Genomic DNA, 15467 nt, shown 5'->3' with positions numbered 1-15467 from the left:
CAAACTGAGAAAGTCCTTCCATCCTTTACAAAGCAAACATATTTATTTACACCACGGATCTACTGCATAACATTTCTCATCTTGATTAAAAGATGTAGAGCTGAAAAATGGTAAAAGTTATTTCTTCTTTACAAAAAAAGATGGATTTCCCTGGTGGGCCCAGTGGTTAAGAATCTGCCTTCCAGTACAGGGAACACGGGTTCAATCCCTGGTCTGGGAAGATTCCACACTCCACAGAGCAACGAAGCCCCTGCAGCACAACTGCTAAGACTGTGTGCCGCAGCTGCTGAAGCCGCCACGGTGAGCAGCTCGCACACCGCAACTAGAGAGTAGCTCCCGCTTGCTGCAACTAGAGAAAGCATGAGTGCAACAATGAAGACCTAGCGCAGCCAAAAGTAAATGAATAATAAAAAAGAAAAAGAGTTCAGTCAGTGATACATTTAATAAATAATACACAGTACCACTCATTGAGAAAATAAGGAAGGAAGGAAACAGAATTAAAGAGTTCTAATAAACTTTTACTACATTAATTGCATACAGTTATAGTAACCAAGTTAGCAATATAGAGGGAAGTACCTCTGTAAGACTGACTTGAAAGGATAGTTTAAGATTATTTCTAATTAGCATAGTGGCTACTAAAATATTTGTTTTAAATTACTTGAAAACACATTTTTCCTTTTGGGTAATGAAAGCATTTTCATACCCACTCCTAACCATGTGCTCATGTGTCTACACACCATACAGCATCCTTTGTTTATAGGTAAAACTAACATCAAGTAATGAAACTGACTTTTGTTAATGCTTTCAAGAATATTCACTGATTTATATCAATCTCACTAACATCAAAGACACAAAGATTCCCTTCTGAATTCACTGCTTCAACTAGTGGTTATCAGTCCTGTCTGCTTCTGTCTTGAAAAATATAGATTTCTGGGCCACCCTTGAGGCTTCTGATTTAGTAGGACTGCTGTAGAGTGCATACACCATCAACATTAGTTTAAACCTGTCAACTGCCAGAAATTTTAAGTAAAGGATCCAAATTTACAAGTTTATTACTATCGACATTCTATTTTCTTTTAAAACTAAGCTTTTTCTGGTATTTCAGCAGATATCAAGCATAAGTAAATATTTACTTTAAATATTTAATTGAATGCCAAACAAAATCATTAAATAAAAATAGCGATGACACACCTAAAATATTACTTATACATCAAAATGATTTAAAGAGAAAATGAAAACAATGTTGGCACAATCTAAAAAAATGTTGTAATGTGTAAATGTATATTTAATACACCCTTACAATATAGACTTTATTTTCCCTATTATATATGGAATTTGTGTATTAAAAACTAAAACTTTGGAATAATAAAAGACTGTATTCACATTTGGCAAATTTTATTTAATCATAACAGTTTACCAACATAAATAAATGGATTGGATTTACTTTGTATGAAAATTGTGTTATCTAAAACCTCACAAAGTAGAGGCTATCCACATTAAATGGTCAGGTCTAATATATAGTATTGTTAAATCTAAATGTTTTGAGGATAAAATTCACTATCATCTTAATAACAGTTGAATTGGTCATTAAATCATATTGTTTTAGAAGTGGTTGTTTTGGCCACTGTAGTTACATGCCAGCAGTTATTGACATTAGAATAATCTATGGTACTAATAGTAGCTATAGTTTCTGGTATGAGAGTAATGACAGTGGACATTAGGATTTAATTTCCAAGCATCCTAATTAGAGTTCCAATGGAATAGGTCATTATGAATTTTCCATTTATGTCAAGTGGATGTGATGTTGTGAATTACTAGATTTACTATAAATAGAGGCAGCGTTGGTTCAGATGAATAAGTAATGGATAGCTTTGAATAAAATATCAGTAGAAGTTACAGTGCTTATAGATTCAGCCAATAGGTTAATAAAGGGTTTAGTGAGGCTCGTATGTTGTAGTAACACATACATTACAAATGGTGGTGTTGTAGAAATGAAGAAGTGACTGTATGAAGACTGTATGAGGACATGATAGTATGACTGTAGGGTTAATTGATGTGGTGGTCCCTACAGCAAAAGTTCAGTAGACACTGTACCCACTATATATTGTTGATGCAATGTTACTGTGACTATGAATTCATTTGAAGGGGCAGTGAAATTGCTAACTCTACTGTGATAGTAAATCACTTAACTGTGGTTGCATTTTCTATTAACAGGTATTATTTCTATTACAAGGTTATGGAGATTATTATTTCAGCTGAGGTCATTATGGTGCTGTGATTAGAAAGTCAGCTGAGTTGGTAACATCTGTGTTGACTTTATTTTAATTGAGGAGGTGGCAAAGAGAATTGAATATAATGCTTACATTATGTTAGAAAGCAGACTAGATTCGCTTGCTGAGACAGAGGTAGCAATTGTGGTAGTGTAAAATCATGGAATAGCAAAGAATAGTGTCTAGAGATTCTGGTAAGCTGATACTGTAGGTTCCTTTCAAATGAAAATAGTTCAGAATTGAGTTGAAATTTTTGAATGATTTGTGCAGTTGTAGCTTCAGGTGAATAAGAGGGTATACTATTGTGAACAGAAAGCGGTGAACTGGTAAAGTATTATAATAACAGAAGATTCAGAAAGAGATCCAGAACTCTGGATCTTAACTGGTCACAGATCCAGTTAATATGAATCAGGAACTTATGGACACTGAGTGCAATTAAAATACTAATTGCAGTTTATTGCAGTTGTGGTAATGCCCTCAGTAAAGGAAATGTTTGGAGATACGGTGACAGGGTAAGGTTAAAATGATGCTAAGAGTTTTCCTGCTGGGTTCAAAAGAGGAGGTGGTTGTTGCTGTGGCTGTGTTTTCAGCAGAAGTTGTAGAAGGATACTGGTTGATGGTGGTTCTGGTTGTAGACTCAGTGGTAGTACTGGTAGGTGTTGCGGTAGTACACTAAGTATAAGTGGCAGATGGTACCATGGCTATGGATTGAGTGGAGGTCCTAGTGGTGTCTATTGTGGTTGAAAACTCATTGGTAGTGCTGGAAACTGTTGCAGAAGTTGTTTCAGCTGAAGTGGTAGCAACAGTGGTAGTTAGGAGTTCAGCAGATGGAGAAGAAGCAGTGGTGGCTATTGGGTCATAGCCTCAGTAATAGCAGTGGCAGCTGCTGTGGCAGCTGGTACAGCTGAAGTGGTGACAAATATGGTAGTTGGGGGTTCAGTAAACATGGGGAAGGCAGTGGTGGCTATAGAGGTTGCAGTCTCAGTGGCTGGGGTGGCAGTTGTGGTAGTTGGTGCAGCTGAAGTGGTGGTTCAGATTTCAGTAGATGTGAGAGCAGCAGTAGTGGTGGTTGTGGTTGTAGCCTCAGTGGTAGTCGTCGCAGCTGTTGTGGTAGTTGGTTCAGCAGAAGTGGTGGCAACTGTGGTGGCTGTACTTTCAGTAGTTGTGGGAGCAGCAGTGGTGGTGGTTATGGTTGTAGCCTCAGTGGTAGTGGTGGCAGCTGTAGTAGCTGGTTCGTCTGAAGTGCTGGAAACTGTGGTGGTTGTACTTTCAGTAGATGTGGGAGCAGCAGTGGTGGTGGTTGTGGCTGTAGCATCGGTGGTAGTGGTGTCAGTAGTGGTAGGTGGTTCATCTGAACTGGTGGCAACTGCGGTGGTGGTGGTTTCAGTAGATGTGGGAGCAGCAGTGGTGGTTGTTGTGGTGGTAGCCTCGGTAGTAGTGCTGTCAGTAGTGGTAGGTGGTTCATCTGAACTGGTGGCAACTGTGGTGGTTGTAGCCTCAGTGGTAGTGGTGGCAGTTGTGGTAGCTGGTTCGTCTGAAGTGGTGGCAGCTATGGTGGTTGTGCTTTCAGTAGATGTGGGAGCAGCAGTGGTGGTTGCAGTTGTAGCCTCAGTGGTAGTCGTGGTAGCTGTGGTAGCTGGTTCAGCTGAAGTAGTGGCAACTGTAGTGGTTGTACTTTCGCTAGATGTGGGAGCAGCAGTGGTGGTGGTTGTGGTTGTAGCCTCAGTGGTAGTGGTGTCAGTTGTGGTAGCTGGTTCAGCTGAAGTGGTGGCAACTGTGGTGGTGGTAGTTTCAGTAGATGTGGGAGAAGCAGTGGTGGTGGTTGTGGTGGTAGCCTCGGTGGTAGTGCTGTCAGTAGTGGTAGGTGGTTCATCTGAACTGGTGGCAACTGTGGTAGTGGTACTTTCAGTAGATGTGGGAGCAGCAGTGGTGGTGGTTGCAGTTGTAGCCTCAGTGGTAGTCATGGTAGCTGTGGTAGCTGGTTCAGCTGAAGTAGTGGCAACTGTAGTGGTTGTACTTTCGCTAGATGTGGGAGCAGCAGTGGTGGTGGTTGTGGTTGTAGCCTCAGTGGTAGTGGTGTCAGTTGTGGTAGCTGGTTCAGCTGAAGTGGTGGCAACTGTGGTGGTGGTAGTTTCAGTAGATGTGGGAGAAGCAGTGGTGGTGGTTGTGGTGGTAGCCTCGGTGGTAGTGCTGTCAGTAGTGGTAGGTGGTTCATCTGAACTGGTGGCAACTGTGGTAGTGGTACTTTCAGTAGATGTGGGAGCAGCAGTGGTGGTGGTTGTGGTTGTAGCCTCGGTGGTAGGGGTGTCAGTTGTGGTAGCTGGTTCAGCTGAAGTGGTGGCAACTGTGGTGGTTGTAGTTTCAGTAGATGTGGGAGCAGCAGTGGTGGTGGTTGTGGTTGTAGCCTCAGTGGTAGTTGTGGTAGCTGGTTCAGCTGAAGTAGTGGCAACTGTGGTGGTTGTACTTTCGCTAGATGTGGGAGCAGCAGTGGTGGTGGTTGTGGTTGTAGCCTCAGTGGTAGTTGTGGCAGCTATTGTGGTAGTTGGTTCAGTTGAAGTGGTGGCAACTGTGGTGGTGGCAGTTTCGCTAGATGTGGGAGCAGCAGTGGTGGTGGTTGTGGTGGTAGCCTCGGTGGTAGTGCTGTCAGTAGTGGTAGGTGGTTCATCTGAACTGGTGGCAACTGTGGTGGTGGCTGTTTCAGTAGATGTGGGAGCAGCAGTAGTGGTGGTTGTGGCTGTAGCCTCAGTGGTAGTGGTGGCAGCTGTTGTGATAGCTGGTTCAGCAGAAGTGGTGGCAACTGTGGTGGCTGTACTTTCAGTAGTTGTGGGAGCAGCAGTGGTGGTGGTTGTGGTTGTAGCCTCAGTGGTAGTCGTGGCAGCTGTTGTGGTAGTTGGTTCAGCTGAAGTGGTGGCAACTGTGGTGGTTGTACTTTCAGTAGTTGTGGGAGCAGCAGTGGGGGTGGTTGTGGTTGTAGCCTCAGTGGTAGTCGTGGCAGCTGTTGTGGTAGTTGGTTCAGCTGAAGTGGTGGCAACTGTGGTGGTTGTACTTTCGGCTAGATGTGGGAGCAGCAGTGGTGGTGGTTGTGGTTGTAGCCTCAGTGGTAGTCGTGGCAGTTGTTGTAGCTGTTTCAGTTGAAGTGGTGGCAACTGTGGTGGTGGCTGTTTCTGTAGATGTGGGAGCAGCAGTGCTGGTGGTTGTGGTTGTAGCCTCAGTGGTAGTCGTGGCAGCTGTTGTGGTAGTTGGTTCAGCAGAAGTGGTGGCAACTGTGGTGGTTGTACTTTCAGTAGATGTGGGAGCAGCAGTGGTGGTGGTTGTGGTTGTAGCCTCAGTGGTAGTCGTGGCAGCTGTTGTGGTAGTTGGTTCAGCTGAAGTGGTGGCAACTGTGGTGGTTGTACTTTCAGTAGTTGTGGGAGCAGCAGTGGAGGTGGTTGTGGTTGCAGCCTCAGTGGTAGTTGTGGCAGCTGTTGTGGTAGTTGGTTCAGCTGAAGTGGTGGCAACTGTGGTGGTTGTACTTTCAGTAGATGTTGGAGCAGCAGTGGTGGTGGTTGTGGTTGTAGCCTCGGTGGTAGTCGTGGTAGCTGGTTCAGCTGAAGTAGTGGCAACTGTGGTGGTTGGAGTTTCAGTAGATGTGGGAGCAGCAGTGGTGGTGGTTGTGGTTGTAGCCTCAGTGGTAGTCGTGGCAGCTGTTGTGGTAGTTGGTTCAGCTGAAGTGGTGGCAACTGTGGTGGTTGTACTTTCAGTAGTTGTGGGAGCAGCAGTGGGGGTGGTTGTGGTTGTAGCCTCAGTGGTAGTTGTGGCAGCTGTTGTGGTAGTTGGTTCAGCTGAAGTGGTGGCAACTGTGGTGGTTGTACTTTCAGTAGTTGTGGGAGCAGCAGTGGTGGTGGTTGTGGTTGCAGCCTCAGTGGTAGTCATGGCAGCTGTTGTGGTAGTTGGTTCAGCTGAAGTGGTGGCAACTGTGGTGGTTGTACTTTCAGTAGATGTGGGAGCAGCAGTGGTGGTGGTTGTGGTTGCAGCCTCAGTGGTAGTTGTGGCAGTTGTGGTAGCTGATTCAGTTGAAGCAGTGGCAACTGTGGTGGTGGCTGTTTCTGTAGATGTGGGAGCAGCAGTGCTGGTGGTTGTGGTTGTAGCCTCAGTGGTAGTCATGGCAGCTGTTGTGGTAGTTGGTTCAGCAGAAGTGCTGGCAACTGTGGTGGTTGCAGTTTCAGTAGATGTGGGAGCAGCAGTGGTGGTGGCTGTGGTTGTAGCCTCAGTGGTAGTCATGGCAGCTGTTGTGGTAGTTGGTTCAGCAGAAGTGGTGGCAACTGTGGTGGTTGCAGTTTCGCTAGATGTGGGAGCAGCAGTGGTGGTGGTTGTGGTTGTAGCCTCAGTGGTAGTCATGGCAGCTGTTGTGGTAGTTGCTTCAGCTGAAGTGGTGGCAACTGTGGTGGTTGCAGTTTCGCTAGATGTGGGAGCAGCAGTGGTGGTGGTTGTGGTTGTAGCCTCAGTGGTAGTCGTGGCAGCTGTTGTGGTAGTTGCTTCAGCTGAAGTGGTGGCAACTGTGGTGGTTGCAGTTTCGCTAGATGTGGGAGCAGCAGTGGTGGTGGTTGTGGTTGCAGCCTCAGTGGTAGTCGTGGCAGCTGTTGTGGTAGTTGGTTCAGCTGAAGTGGTGGCAACTGTGGTGGTTGTACTTTCAGTAGATGTTGGAGCAGCAGTGCTGGTGGTTGTGGTTGTAGCCTCAGTGGTAGTCGTGGCATCTGTTGTGGTAGTTGTTTCAGCTAAAGTGGTGGCAACTGTGGTGGTTGTACTTTCAGTAGTTGTGGGAACAGCAGTCGTGGTGGTTGTGGTTGTAGCTGTCCCCTGGTTTTGAGGCAGTTGTATAACAATTTGGGGACTATTATTTTTCCCATTATATACCAGACTCACTATCAATACTCCAACTGCTGTTGTTATCACAGAAGCTAAGAGAGAAGCCAGGAATATTTTCCACAGAGACCAGTCACTGAAGAAATTTCTTGTCATCTGGAAAGAATTTAAATAACACTACTGAAGTTGAAACCAAATGTTGCAAGATGAATTTACGCTATTGATAATCTTTTCATATATAGATTACTTCAGTGGAAGATGTATTAAAAAAAAATTACCTTCGTAGCCTGTAATATTATAACTATTGGCTCAAGCTTAAGGTTTCACTTAGGAAAGTCTTGGTCTTTGTAATAGGAATAAAGGAATGTCCACTGATCTCTGCTTTCTTTCATTGTCTGTATTTTAAACTAAAAGAAATAACAAATGTCATCTTAGAAACACTTTATTCCTCCCTCTAGCAAGAGAAGTCGGAGAAGGCAATGGCACCCCACTCCAGTGTTCTTGCCTGGAGAATCCCAGGGACGGGGGAGCCTGGTGGGCTGCCGTCTATGGGGTCGCACAGAGTCGGACATGACTGAAGTGACTTAGCAGCAGCAGCAGCAGCAGCAAGAGAAGTATCTACAGTTGTGTGGCTGACTGCTCAGTAATCTGAGGGACCCAAAAGAGCACCTGATAAAATTTTCTCCCATCTTTGGCCAATCAGCTGTCAGAAACAGGCCTGCTTTGCAGCCTTCCATTTTAAATGCATTAACTAATTGCTTTTCAAATATTCTAGCTAACTTCATACAAGTTAGTAATAGCAACATGAAATTCAAAGTTGAAAACATTTCTTGAAATTCAGCTTGTGCTGACATCAGCTATTTTCATTGGGTAAGATGCTTACCTCTTTGACATTCTTTCATCCATAAAAATCTATGTAATAAAATTAGAATTGGGATTAATGTCTGTAAAATACTTTGTAATCAATCTCTCTCTTTGTTATTGTAGAGAAAATACTGCATAGTATAGAACATGTAAGCCTTGAGATAAGGAGGTCTTGAATCTGAATTCCATACCATTAATATTCTGAGCAAATTTCTTAACTTGCCTAATTTTCAACTTGCCTTATATCACAAGTGGGGATAACAATATCTACCTCCAAATGTTATTGAGAAAATTAAAATAAGAAACATCCTCCAAATAAGATTTTTGCAGAAGGCAGTGTATTATAGTAATTAAGGGCATAGCCATTGGAATCTAACAGATTTAGTTGTAAATTATATTAATAAATCTTTTACTGGATAGATGGTGCTATTTGGAAATTTCCCTTTACATGTAAAGCCTCAATTCCTTTTAATAGGGTTGTTGTAAATAGTAAATAAAAAACAGTATGAGTAATATTTTAAGTACTTAAATACTTCTGATTTCACTAATGAACTCATTCTGATCCATTTCCTTTTGACTGAAAATGATTACTAAAAGAAACAGAGGGCATAAGTCTTTGGTGCATGTAGGGTAGCCCTTCAGTGTCCCAAAATAGGAGACACTGTCTCAGACAATAAACCACAATTTGAGTGTTGAGAGCAACACCCACTAGGCAGTCAGAAACAGCTCAAGGACACTGGATACCAAGGCTAAGGAAATCTGGGGCACCAACTAAGACAGTCCAATGACTAAAAGAACCTCCTGCCCCATGTCATCTAGGCCTCAGAAGGAAATCAAGGGGGAAAGAGAGGAAGGACAATATTTATATTTCAGAGGCAAAATTATCCTCATTTTTTGCTCGAATTTTTAAAAAGAGGAGCAAGACTAATTGAAACTCAAGTTCAGACCTGTGTTCAAGAGCTATTACTGCTACTGTCTAGCTGTGTGAATTCTTACAAACAATCTCAACTCCCTAGACTACAGTGTTTTTCCATCTGTGGTTAAGAAAAGGCATCTAAAATAACTTTCAGCTCTCTGATTGGACTGCTTTGTTTGAGGTCATCAGAGATATATTCTCTAAATGTGTTTAGTCGTTCAGTCATATCCAACTCTTTGCAGCCCCATGGACTGTAGCCCGCCAGGCTCCTCTGTCCATGGGATTTTCCAGGCAAGGATACTGGAGTGGGTTGCCATTTCCTCCAGGGGATCTTCCGATCCAGGGATCGAACCCCCGTGTCCTGTGTCTCCTGCATTGCAGGCTGATTCTTTACCCTTTGAGCCATCAGGGAAATCCATTCTCTAAGTAATTCCTATCAAAAACCTTCTTCCACAATGTCTCTTGCCATCAAGAGTTTATCCTCTTATTTTATCAAAGTCTTTCTAAACTGTTTCTAAAGTGGGGTTAATTAGAGGAGGGGTATAATCCAGAGTCAGAAGAATTGAGCCAAACTGCCAGGCATCATTATCAATCAGTCAAAAATCAAGTTTTAACCTGGAGTAAGGGGTAGAATCAAGGAAGACTCAGGCATCAGATTTTAGGTGAAGAATACAGAGTAATGAGAAAGAGTGTGAAGAATACAGGATATCTACCTCTGGGCACCAAACCAAGTTGGTACTAAATAGTTTCTAAATCAAGGTTGATAACACATGAGGTCAGAGACAGGAGGCTGACAGAAGGACCACAGTTAGGCCCAGAAGCAGGAAAGGAAGGAGAGTGAGGCAGATCACCCACAGACTAGGGCCCCAGGGCCTTAGCACATGACCTCACTCTCTACTGAGCCAGGGTTGCGACATCATTCACTGTCAGTGCATTGCTGTCATCGCCTAGTCAGTCCTCCAAACAAAGGAACCCAAAACTCTGCTTTTTTTTTTTTGACACATATATTTTCCCTAAAAGTGAAGTGAAAGTGTTAGTCACTCAGTAGTGTCCAACTCTTTGTGACCCCATGGACTATATAGCCTACCAGGCTCCTCTGTCCATGAGATTCTCCAGGCAAGAATACTTGAGTGGGTAGCCATTTCCTGCTCCAGAGGGTCTTCCCCACTCAGGGATCAAACTGAGTCTCCTGCTCTACAGGCAGATTCTTTACTGTCAGAGTCACCAGGGAAGCCCCATATATTTTCCCTAAACTCTATATATGTTTTTTCCTTCCATTAAGATCATTAGCTCTTTAAATTAAGAGCCCCATAAATCTACCTCTATTGCATTTCTTCTCAGTGAAGACATGTTCAGAGGATGTTGTAGATTTGCAAAAGAACAATGTTAATTGACTGAATTTTTTTCTGTAATATTAAACCAAGAGCACTTCTATGTGGATTATATCATAACCCAGAGAAACAGTGTCACCCCAAACATTACCTGACAATATGGAGATTCTCTGTTTGGAAATTCTGAATATCCAAGGGTCCCTGTGTTGGTGCAGACATCAGTTAAATTGGGACCAGCATCACCAGTTACATCAATTGATGTTGTAAGCCCACATGCTGAACTGTGAGCTTCATAGTTTGTAAGGTTCGGTAATGGCTGTACACAGAAAAGAATGGGGAGAAATAAGATGCTACTGTATCTTATGTCTAAAGTAATACAGTTCTGACAAATGTAAGTTAGGTTGTGACATATTATGACATATTTGGTCAAAGAAGATCATTTGAAAGCTGACTGAGGAATAAATAAATATATTATACTTCTGAAAACAAGATTACATTCAATTATTTTATATAATCATTGACATTAATTACAAAATATCTGAGCAAACTAATAATAGAAGAGATTTTTCCACAATTAACAAAGGGTAGCTCCATAAAACCCAAGTTAACATCATAATTAATTGTGAAATATTTCAGGCTCTCCCCCTGAATTTGAGAGTAACCCAAGATATTCACTTTCACCACTTCCATTCAATGTTACATTGGAGGTCTTAGCCAGTGCATTGTTGGCAAAACAAAAATGAAGTTATAAAATTTGAAAAAATAATAATGATATGATTGTGTTTATAGAAAATCCAAAAGAACCTACAGACAGAATGTTAGAATAAGTGAATTAATGAGGTCAGTAAATACAAGATAAGTCTACAAAAATCAAAAAAGTTGGAGCTATCAGTATAAACTCATGCTCATAAAATACAAATATAGATGACTGCATAGAGAAGTAATTATAGATATGTATGTCTACACAGGTTACTATATACACATATATTTCCTTCCTTTGTCAGCTGAGGAGACCTAGAAGCGACAACACAGTTGCAGGAACAAGCTCCCAGATCTTGGTTTCTGATACCACACCCTTACTCAGTTAAAAGAAATGAGGAATCTCTGGAGAAATGGCTAATGATAGGGCTGGGGTGGAAATTTATAAGATGAGCCTGGAGCATCTTTTAATATCAGAGATTAAGGAAATCCTCCCATGTTTCACCAAAAAATAATAATGATGATGATGACAGGTGTATGTCAGTATGTCAAAGTAACACAGGAATCAACTGAAAGAGCTCTCAATGGCCAAAGCTATTTGGAGCTAAAGAACTTAAAGTAGTACTGGATTATAACCCAAAGTAGAAAATGAACATCTGACAGTCCATACTGATATAAATGATTGAACAAATAAATAATGCAGAAGAACAGAAAGGGGGCAGTAAATAAAAACTAAAAAGTCTGAATAAAATATGGACTTTAAAAAATAACAGTGTATCAACATTGGTTCATTAATCGTAACCAATGTACCATATTAATGTAAGATATTAATAATAGGAGACACTGTTGAAGGAAACATGTGAGGGGGATTAAGAAGTACAAACTTCCAGGTGCAAAATAAATGAGTCACAGGTAGGAAAAGTGCAGCATAGGGAATATAGTCATTAAATACATAGTATCTTTATATAGTAACATTTTAAGGGGTGGTGATTTTGAAATGTATAGAAATACCAAATCACTATGTTGTATAACAGGAAATAATATAGTGCTGTAGGTCAATTATACTTCAAAACAAACAGAAGAACTCATAAGAAAAAGAGGTCAGATTTATGGTTATCAGAGGTGGGGTCCATGGAGAGAAGGGAGAATTGGATGAAGGCAGTAAAAAGGAACAAACTTCTAGTTGTAAGATAAATAAGTACTAGGGATGCGATGTACAATATGATTAATATAATTAACTCTGCTCTATATTGTATATGAAAGTTAAAAAGCAAATTCTAAGAGATCTCATCACAAAAAAATATAATTGTCTGTCTATATGAGATGATGGATAATCACTAAACAAATTGTAATAATCATTTAATCAGCAAGTAGAGCAAATCATTATGCCATACAACTTAAACTTATGTGGTGCTGTATGTCAATTATATCTGAATAAAGCTGGAAGAAAAATAGAGGAAATCAGGTACTAGTTAGATGGGAATTCTCTGTTTGCTCTTTTCTATGTTTAGAAAATTGTTCTATTCATTTGCTTTAAAACTGTACTATGTTTGCAGTTTTCTATAAAGCTATAACTATTTTCTAAAATAAAGTTTTTATTTTAATAATAATGTAACAATAACACAGTTACATTATTCAGGTTCTAGCACCCAGGATTTCTAAGTCTAATAAGGCCAGTACCCATCTATCCACAACCTACTAACTAAACTTCCTGATACAAGAACGGGTCCTGTAGCTGAAACATTACTAATGCCATCCTGTTTTTTCAACAGAGCTAGGCAGTCCATGAAAGACAAATCATTTAGGAATCTCTCAATACGCATTTTCTAGTTTCCATATGATTGTTTTACTCTTAACCAGATCTTATGCTTCTTTGATGAAGCACAATAGACTTGAATTTGAGAAAAATATATGCAGATAAATGTGACAAGGATTAGAAGCTGGAAAATGCTTGGTACATGCATATTCACCTGAGTCTTCATGGGGCAGGTAGGACAAAGGAGGAAGGGAAGGGTGTTGGGAAGATATAAGCAAAAGATTTCACAAGCCTTCAACAGTAGTGATCTAAAACACACTATAATGCATATAAACAATATTCTTGTATTATATAATGTGATAAATATCACTTTAGTGATAACTATAACTATAGTTGATCATGTTACAGTATAGTTTCAAAGTAGCACACTATTCAGCTTAAACTTACAATGCTATGTGTCAAATACATTCAGAGACTATAAAAACAAAAGACTTCAACTATATCTGTAATGGCTTATTTCTTAAATTTGGTGTTTGGTATACGCATGCTTATTATATTATTCTTTAAGTCTTTTAAATACATGTGGAATTCTTTTAAATAAATGAATTAAAAGGATGGGTTCAAATAAGAAAGGTTTTGGTGGTTAGGTTTTTCTTAAAGTGAGTTTAAGAGAAAAATAACTGCAGATACAGTTTTAAGAAAAAGAAGGAGAGCAATCTGTGTTACATTCTTATGGGAGTGTAAAATTGTTCTGTGTAAATTTGTAATAGCTGAAAAATATTGTAGAATTATTTAATTTTTTCTCACAGGATAACAAGAGTATTATTTAAATATGCTCTCTGATTATATTGATTAACTAACCAATCCTAAATGGTTGTTTAAAATGTTACTGATGTTGTAGTTCAATCTCTAATTGCCATTAAAACAATCAAGATACGTATGCATGCAGACACTGGCCATTGAGCAGTTATAAGAAGGAATACACTTGAACATTAAAAAAATTAGTCAAGTTCTGTTTTCCTAAAGGCACAATATCATGCCAAAGAAATAAAGAGAATAATAATGCAGTGACACAGAGTAAGAGAAGATATGATACACACAGACACATCAACAAATTCCTGCTGCTGCTGCTGCTAGGTCACTTCAGTCGTGTCCGACTCTGTGCGACCCTATAGATAGCAGCCCACCAGGCTCTGCCGTCCCTGGGATTCTCCAGGCAAGAGCACCGCAGTGGGTTGCCATTTCCTTCTCCAATGCACAAAGGTGAGAAGTGAAAGTGAAGCTGATCAGTCGTGTCCGACTTTTTGCGACCCCCACGGACTGCAGCCTACCAGGCTCCTCTGTTCACGGGATTTTCCAGGCAAGAGTACTGGAGTGGGTTGCCATTGCCTTCTCCAGCAAATTCCTATCGGCTTTTAAATAGGCAACTTTGAGAAAATCACAGAGATTTGTATTTTGTAAAAGTTTGTGTTTCTCTGTATTATTACTATCACATTCTGCAGACATTCAGTTTGTGGCGGATGAATCTGAATATTTTTGGAACTTTTGTAACTAAATAAAAATTCATTGGCCAGACCAGTTTATCTGAATCGAAAATATTTAAGAGAAGGAAATTGGGGGGTAAGTGCACTGAGAGTAAAGTTAAAATTTTGAGCAGTTGGGGAGCTATAAATTATAATTTATCAGCTCCTGGTAGAAGTCAGTAATCTCCAGTACACATACCTAAAATGCATTACCTATGTTCATGGAATAAAATTTTAAATTCTATGCTCAAAACTTAAAAGAGATCACCATTTCATGTTCCCTAAGAAGGAAAAACAGACTCCTAAATTTCTTCTTTTTTTACGTAGATGTCAGTTGCTCCTTTGATCCACTGGTGAAAACGGACCTCAACCGAAAAAAATTTCTCTACCATTATGTACAAATATCCAGATGTAATGTGAGATACTCAGTGATGAAAATGAGTGCTCTTTATTCAAAAATGTCATCACTGCCTAGGGAAATCTTCAAGATGATTAATTCCTTAGTAAAGGGACCTTTTTATCTGAGTATCTTTACACTGTGAAGACCTAATAACACAGTCGCAAGGCTCAAAGAGCCATGAAGAACATCTTTAGGGGAAAGAGTGCTGTTCTAGGATCAAGAGAACAATTTCCCGGCCTTGTAACTTCCTTGTTAGTGCAGGGGGACAAAGATATTTTTCCTCAAAGAATAAAATTGTGCATTCAAACTTATACTGATTTCAATCAACACATTTCCATTTGTCTCCAGTATCAGTAGCTCTCTAATCAAAGGCAAAGTTTTATAAAAGGCAATCCCAAAACATACAGTCCTAACTTATTTCTTCTAAAAACATAAGCGATAGTCAAATAATATGGTATATAATTGAATTCTACTATTTCCCTCGAATATAATTCTCTACTAAAAAAGAAATTCACAAGTAGTTAACTAGAGGCAAGTCTTTAACTAAAGGACTTGCTAGATAATTTGCTTCCTGTACCAAGACTTCACTTAAAGGATCATGTTCTAACTTTCAAAAATTTATGAAATTTTTGATCTCTGACAAATGTACATATTACACTAAAAGTCTAGGCAATTAATACAAAAATCTATATATCACATTTTAAAAATGTAATTTGTTAATGCAATCAACCACAGATTCGTCATCTTATAGTTGAGTTACAATGACTGTAGAGAATTATTTGATTAAGTTAATAAATTGTTACACCCTAAATTGCTAATACCTTAGATTAGTGAGAATTAAAATAAATTTCTTAATAATTCGTATA

At 40.1% G+C, this 15467-nt stretch overlaps 1 protein-coding gene across 1 annotated transcript; it reads right to left on the bottom strand.

The window, feature by feature from the left end:
• Positions 1 to 5282: 5282 nt before the first annotated feature.
• LOC122425373 (cell wall protein DAN4-like) lies at positions 5283 to 6530 on the bottom strand. The gene has a single exon (XM_043443686.1). The coding sequence runs from the start codon at positions 6528 to 6530 to the stop codon at positions 5283 to 5285; it is 1248 nt and encodes a 415-aa protein (XP_043299621.1).
• Positions 6531 to 15467: the final 8937 nt, after the last annotated feature.

This window comes from Cervus canadensis, chromosome 23, assembly GCF_019320065.1.
Source record: "Cervus canadensis isolate Bull #8, Minnesota chromosome 23, ASM1932006v1, whole genome shotgun sequence".
Taxonomy (NCBI): Eukaryota; Metazoa; Chordata; class Mammalia; order Artiodactyla; family Cervidae; genus Cervus; species Cervus canadensis.
The sequence above is the reverse complement of the archived record's forward strand: the minus strand, read 5'-3'. Positions and strand labels throughout refer to the sequence as shown.

What these genes read in the sequence shown, in the direction of transcription:
- LOC122425373 (XM_043443686.1), bottom strand. Translation starts at nt 6,530, where the DNA reads ATGACTACCACTGAGGCTACAACCACAGCCACCACCACTGCTGCTCCC.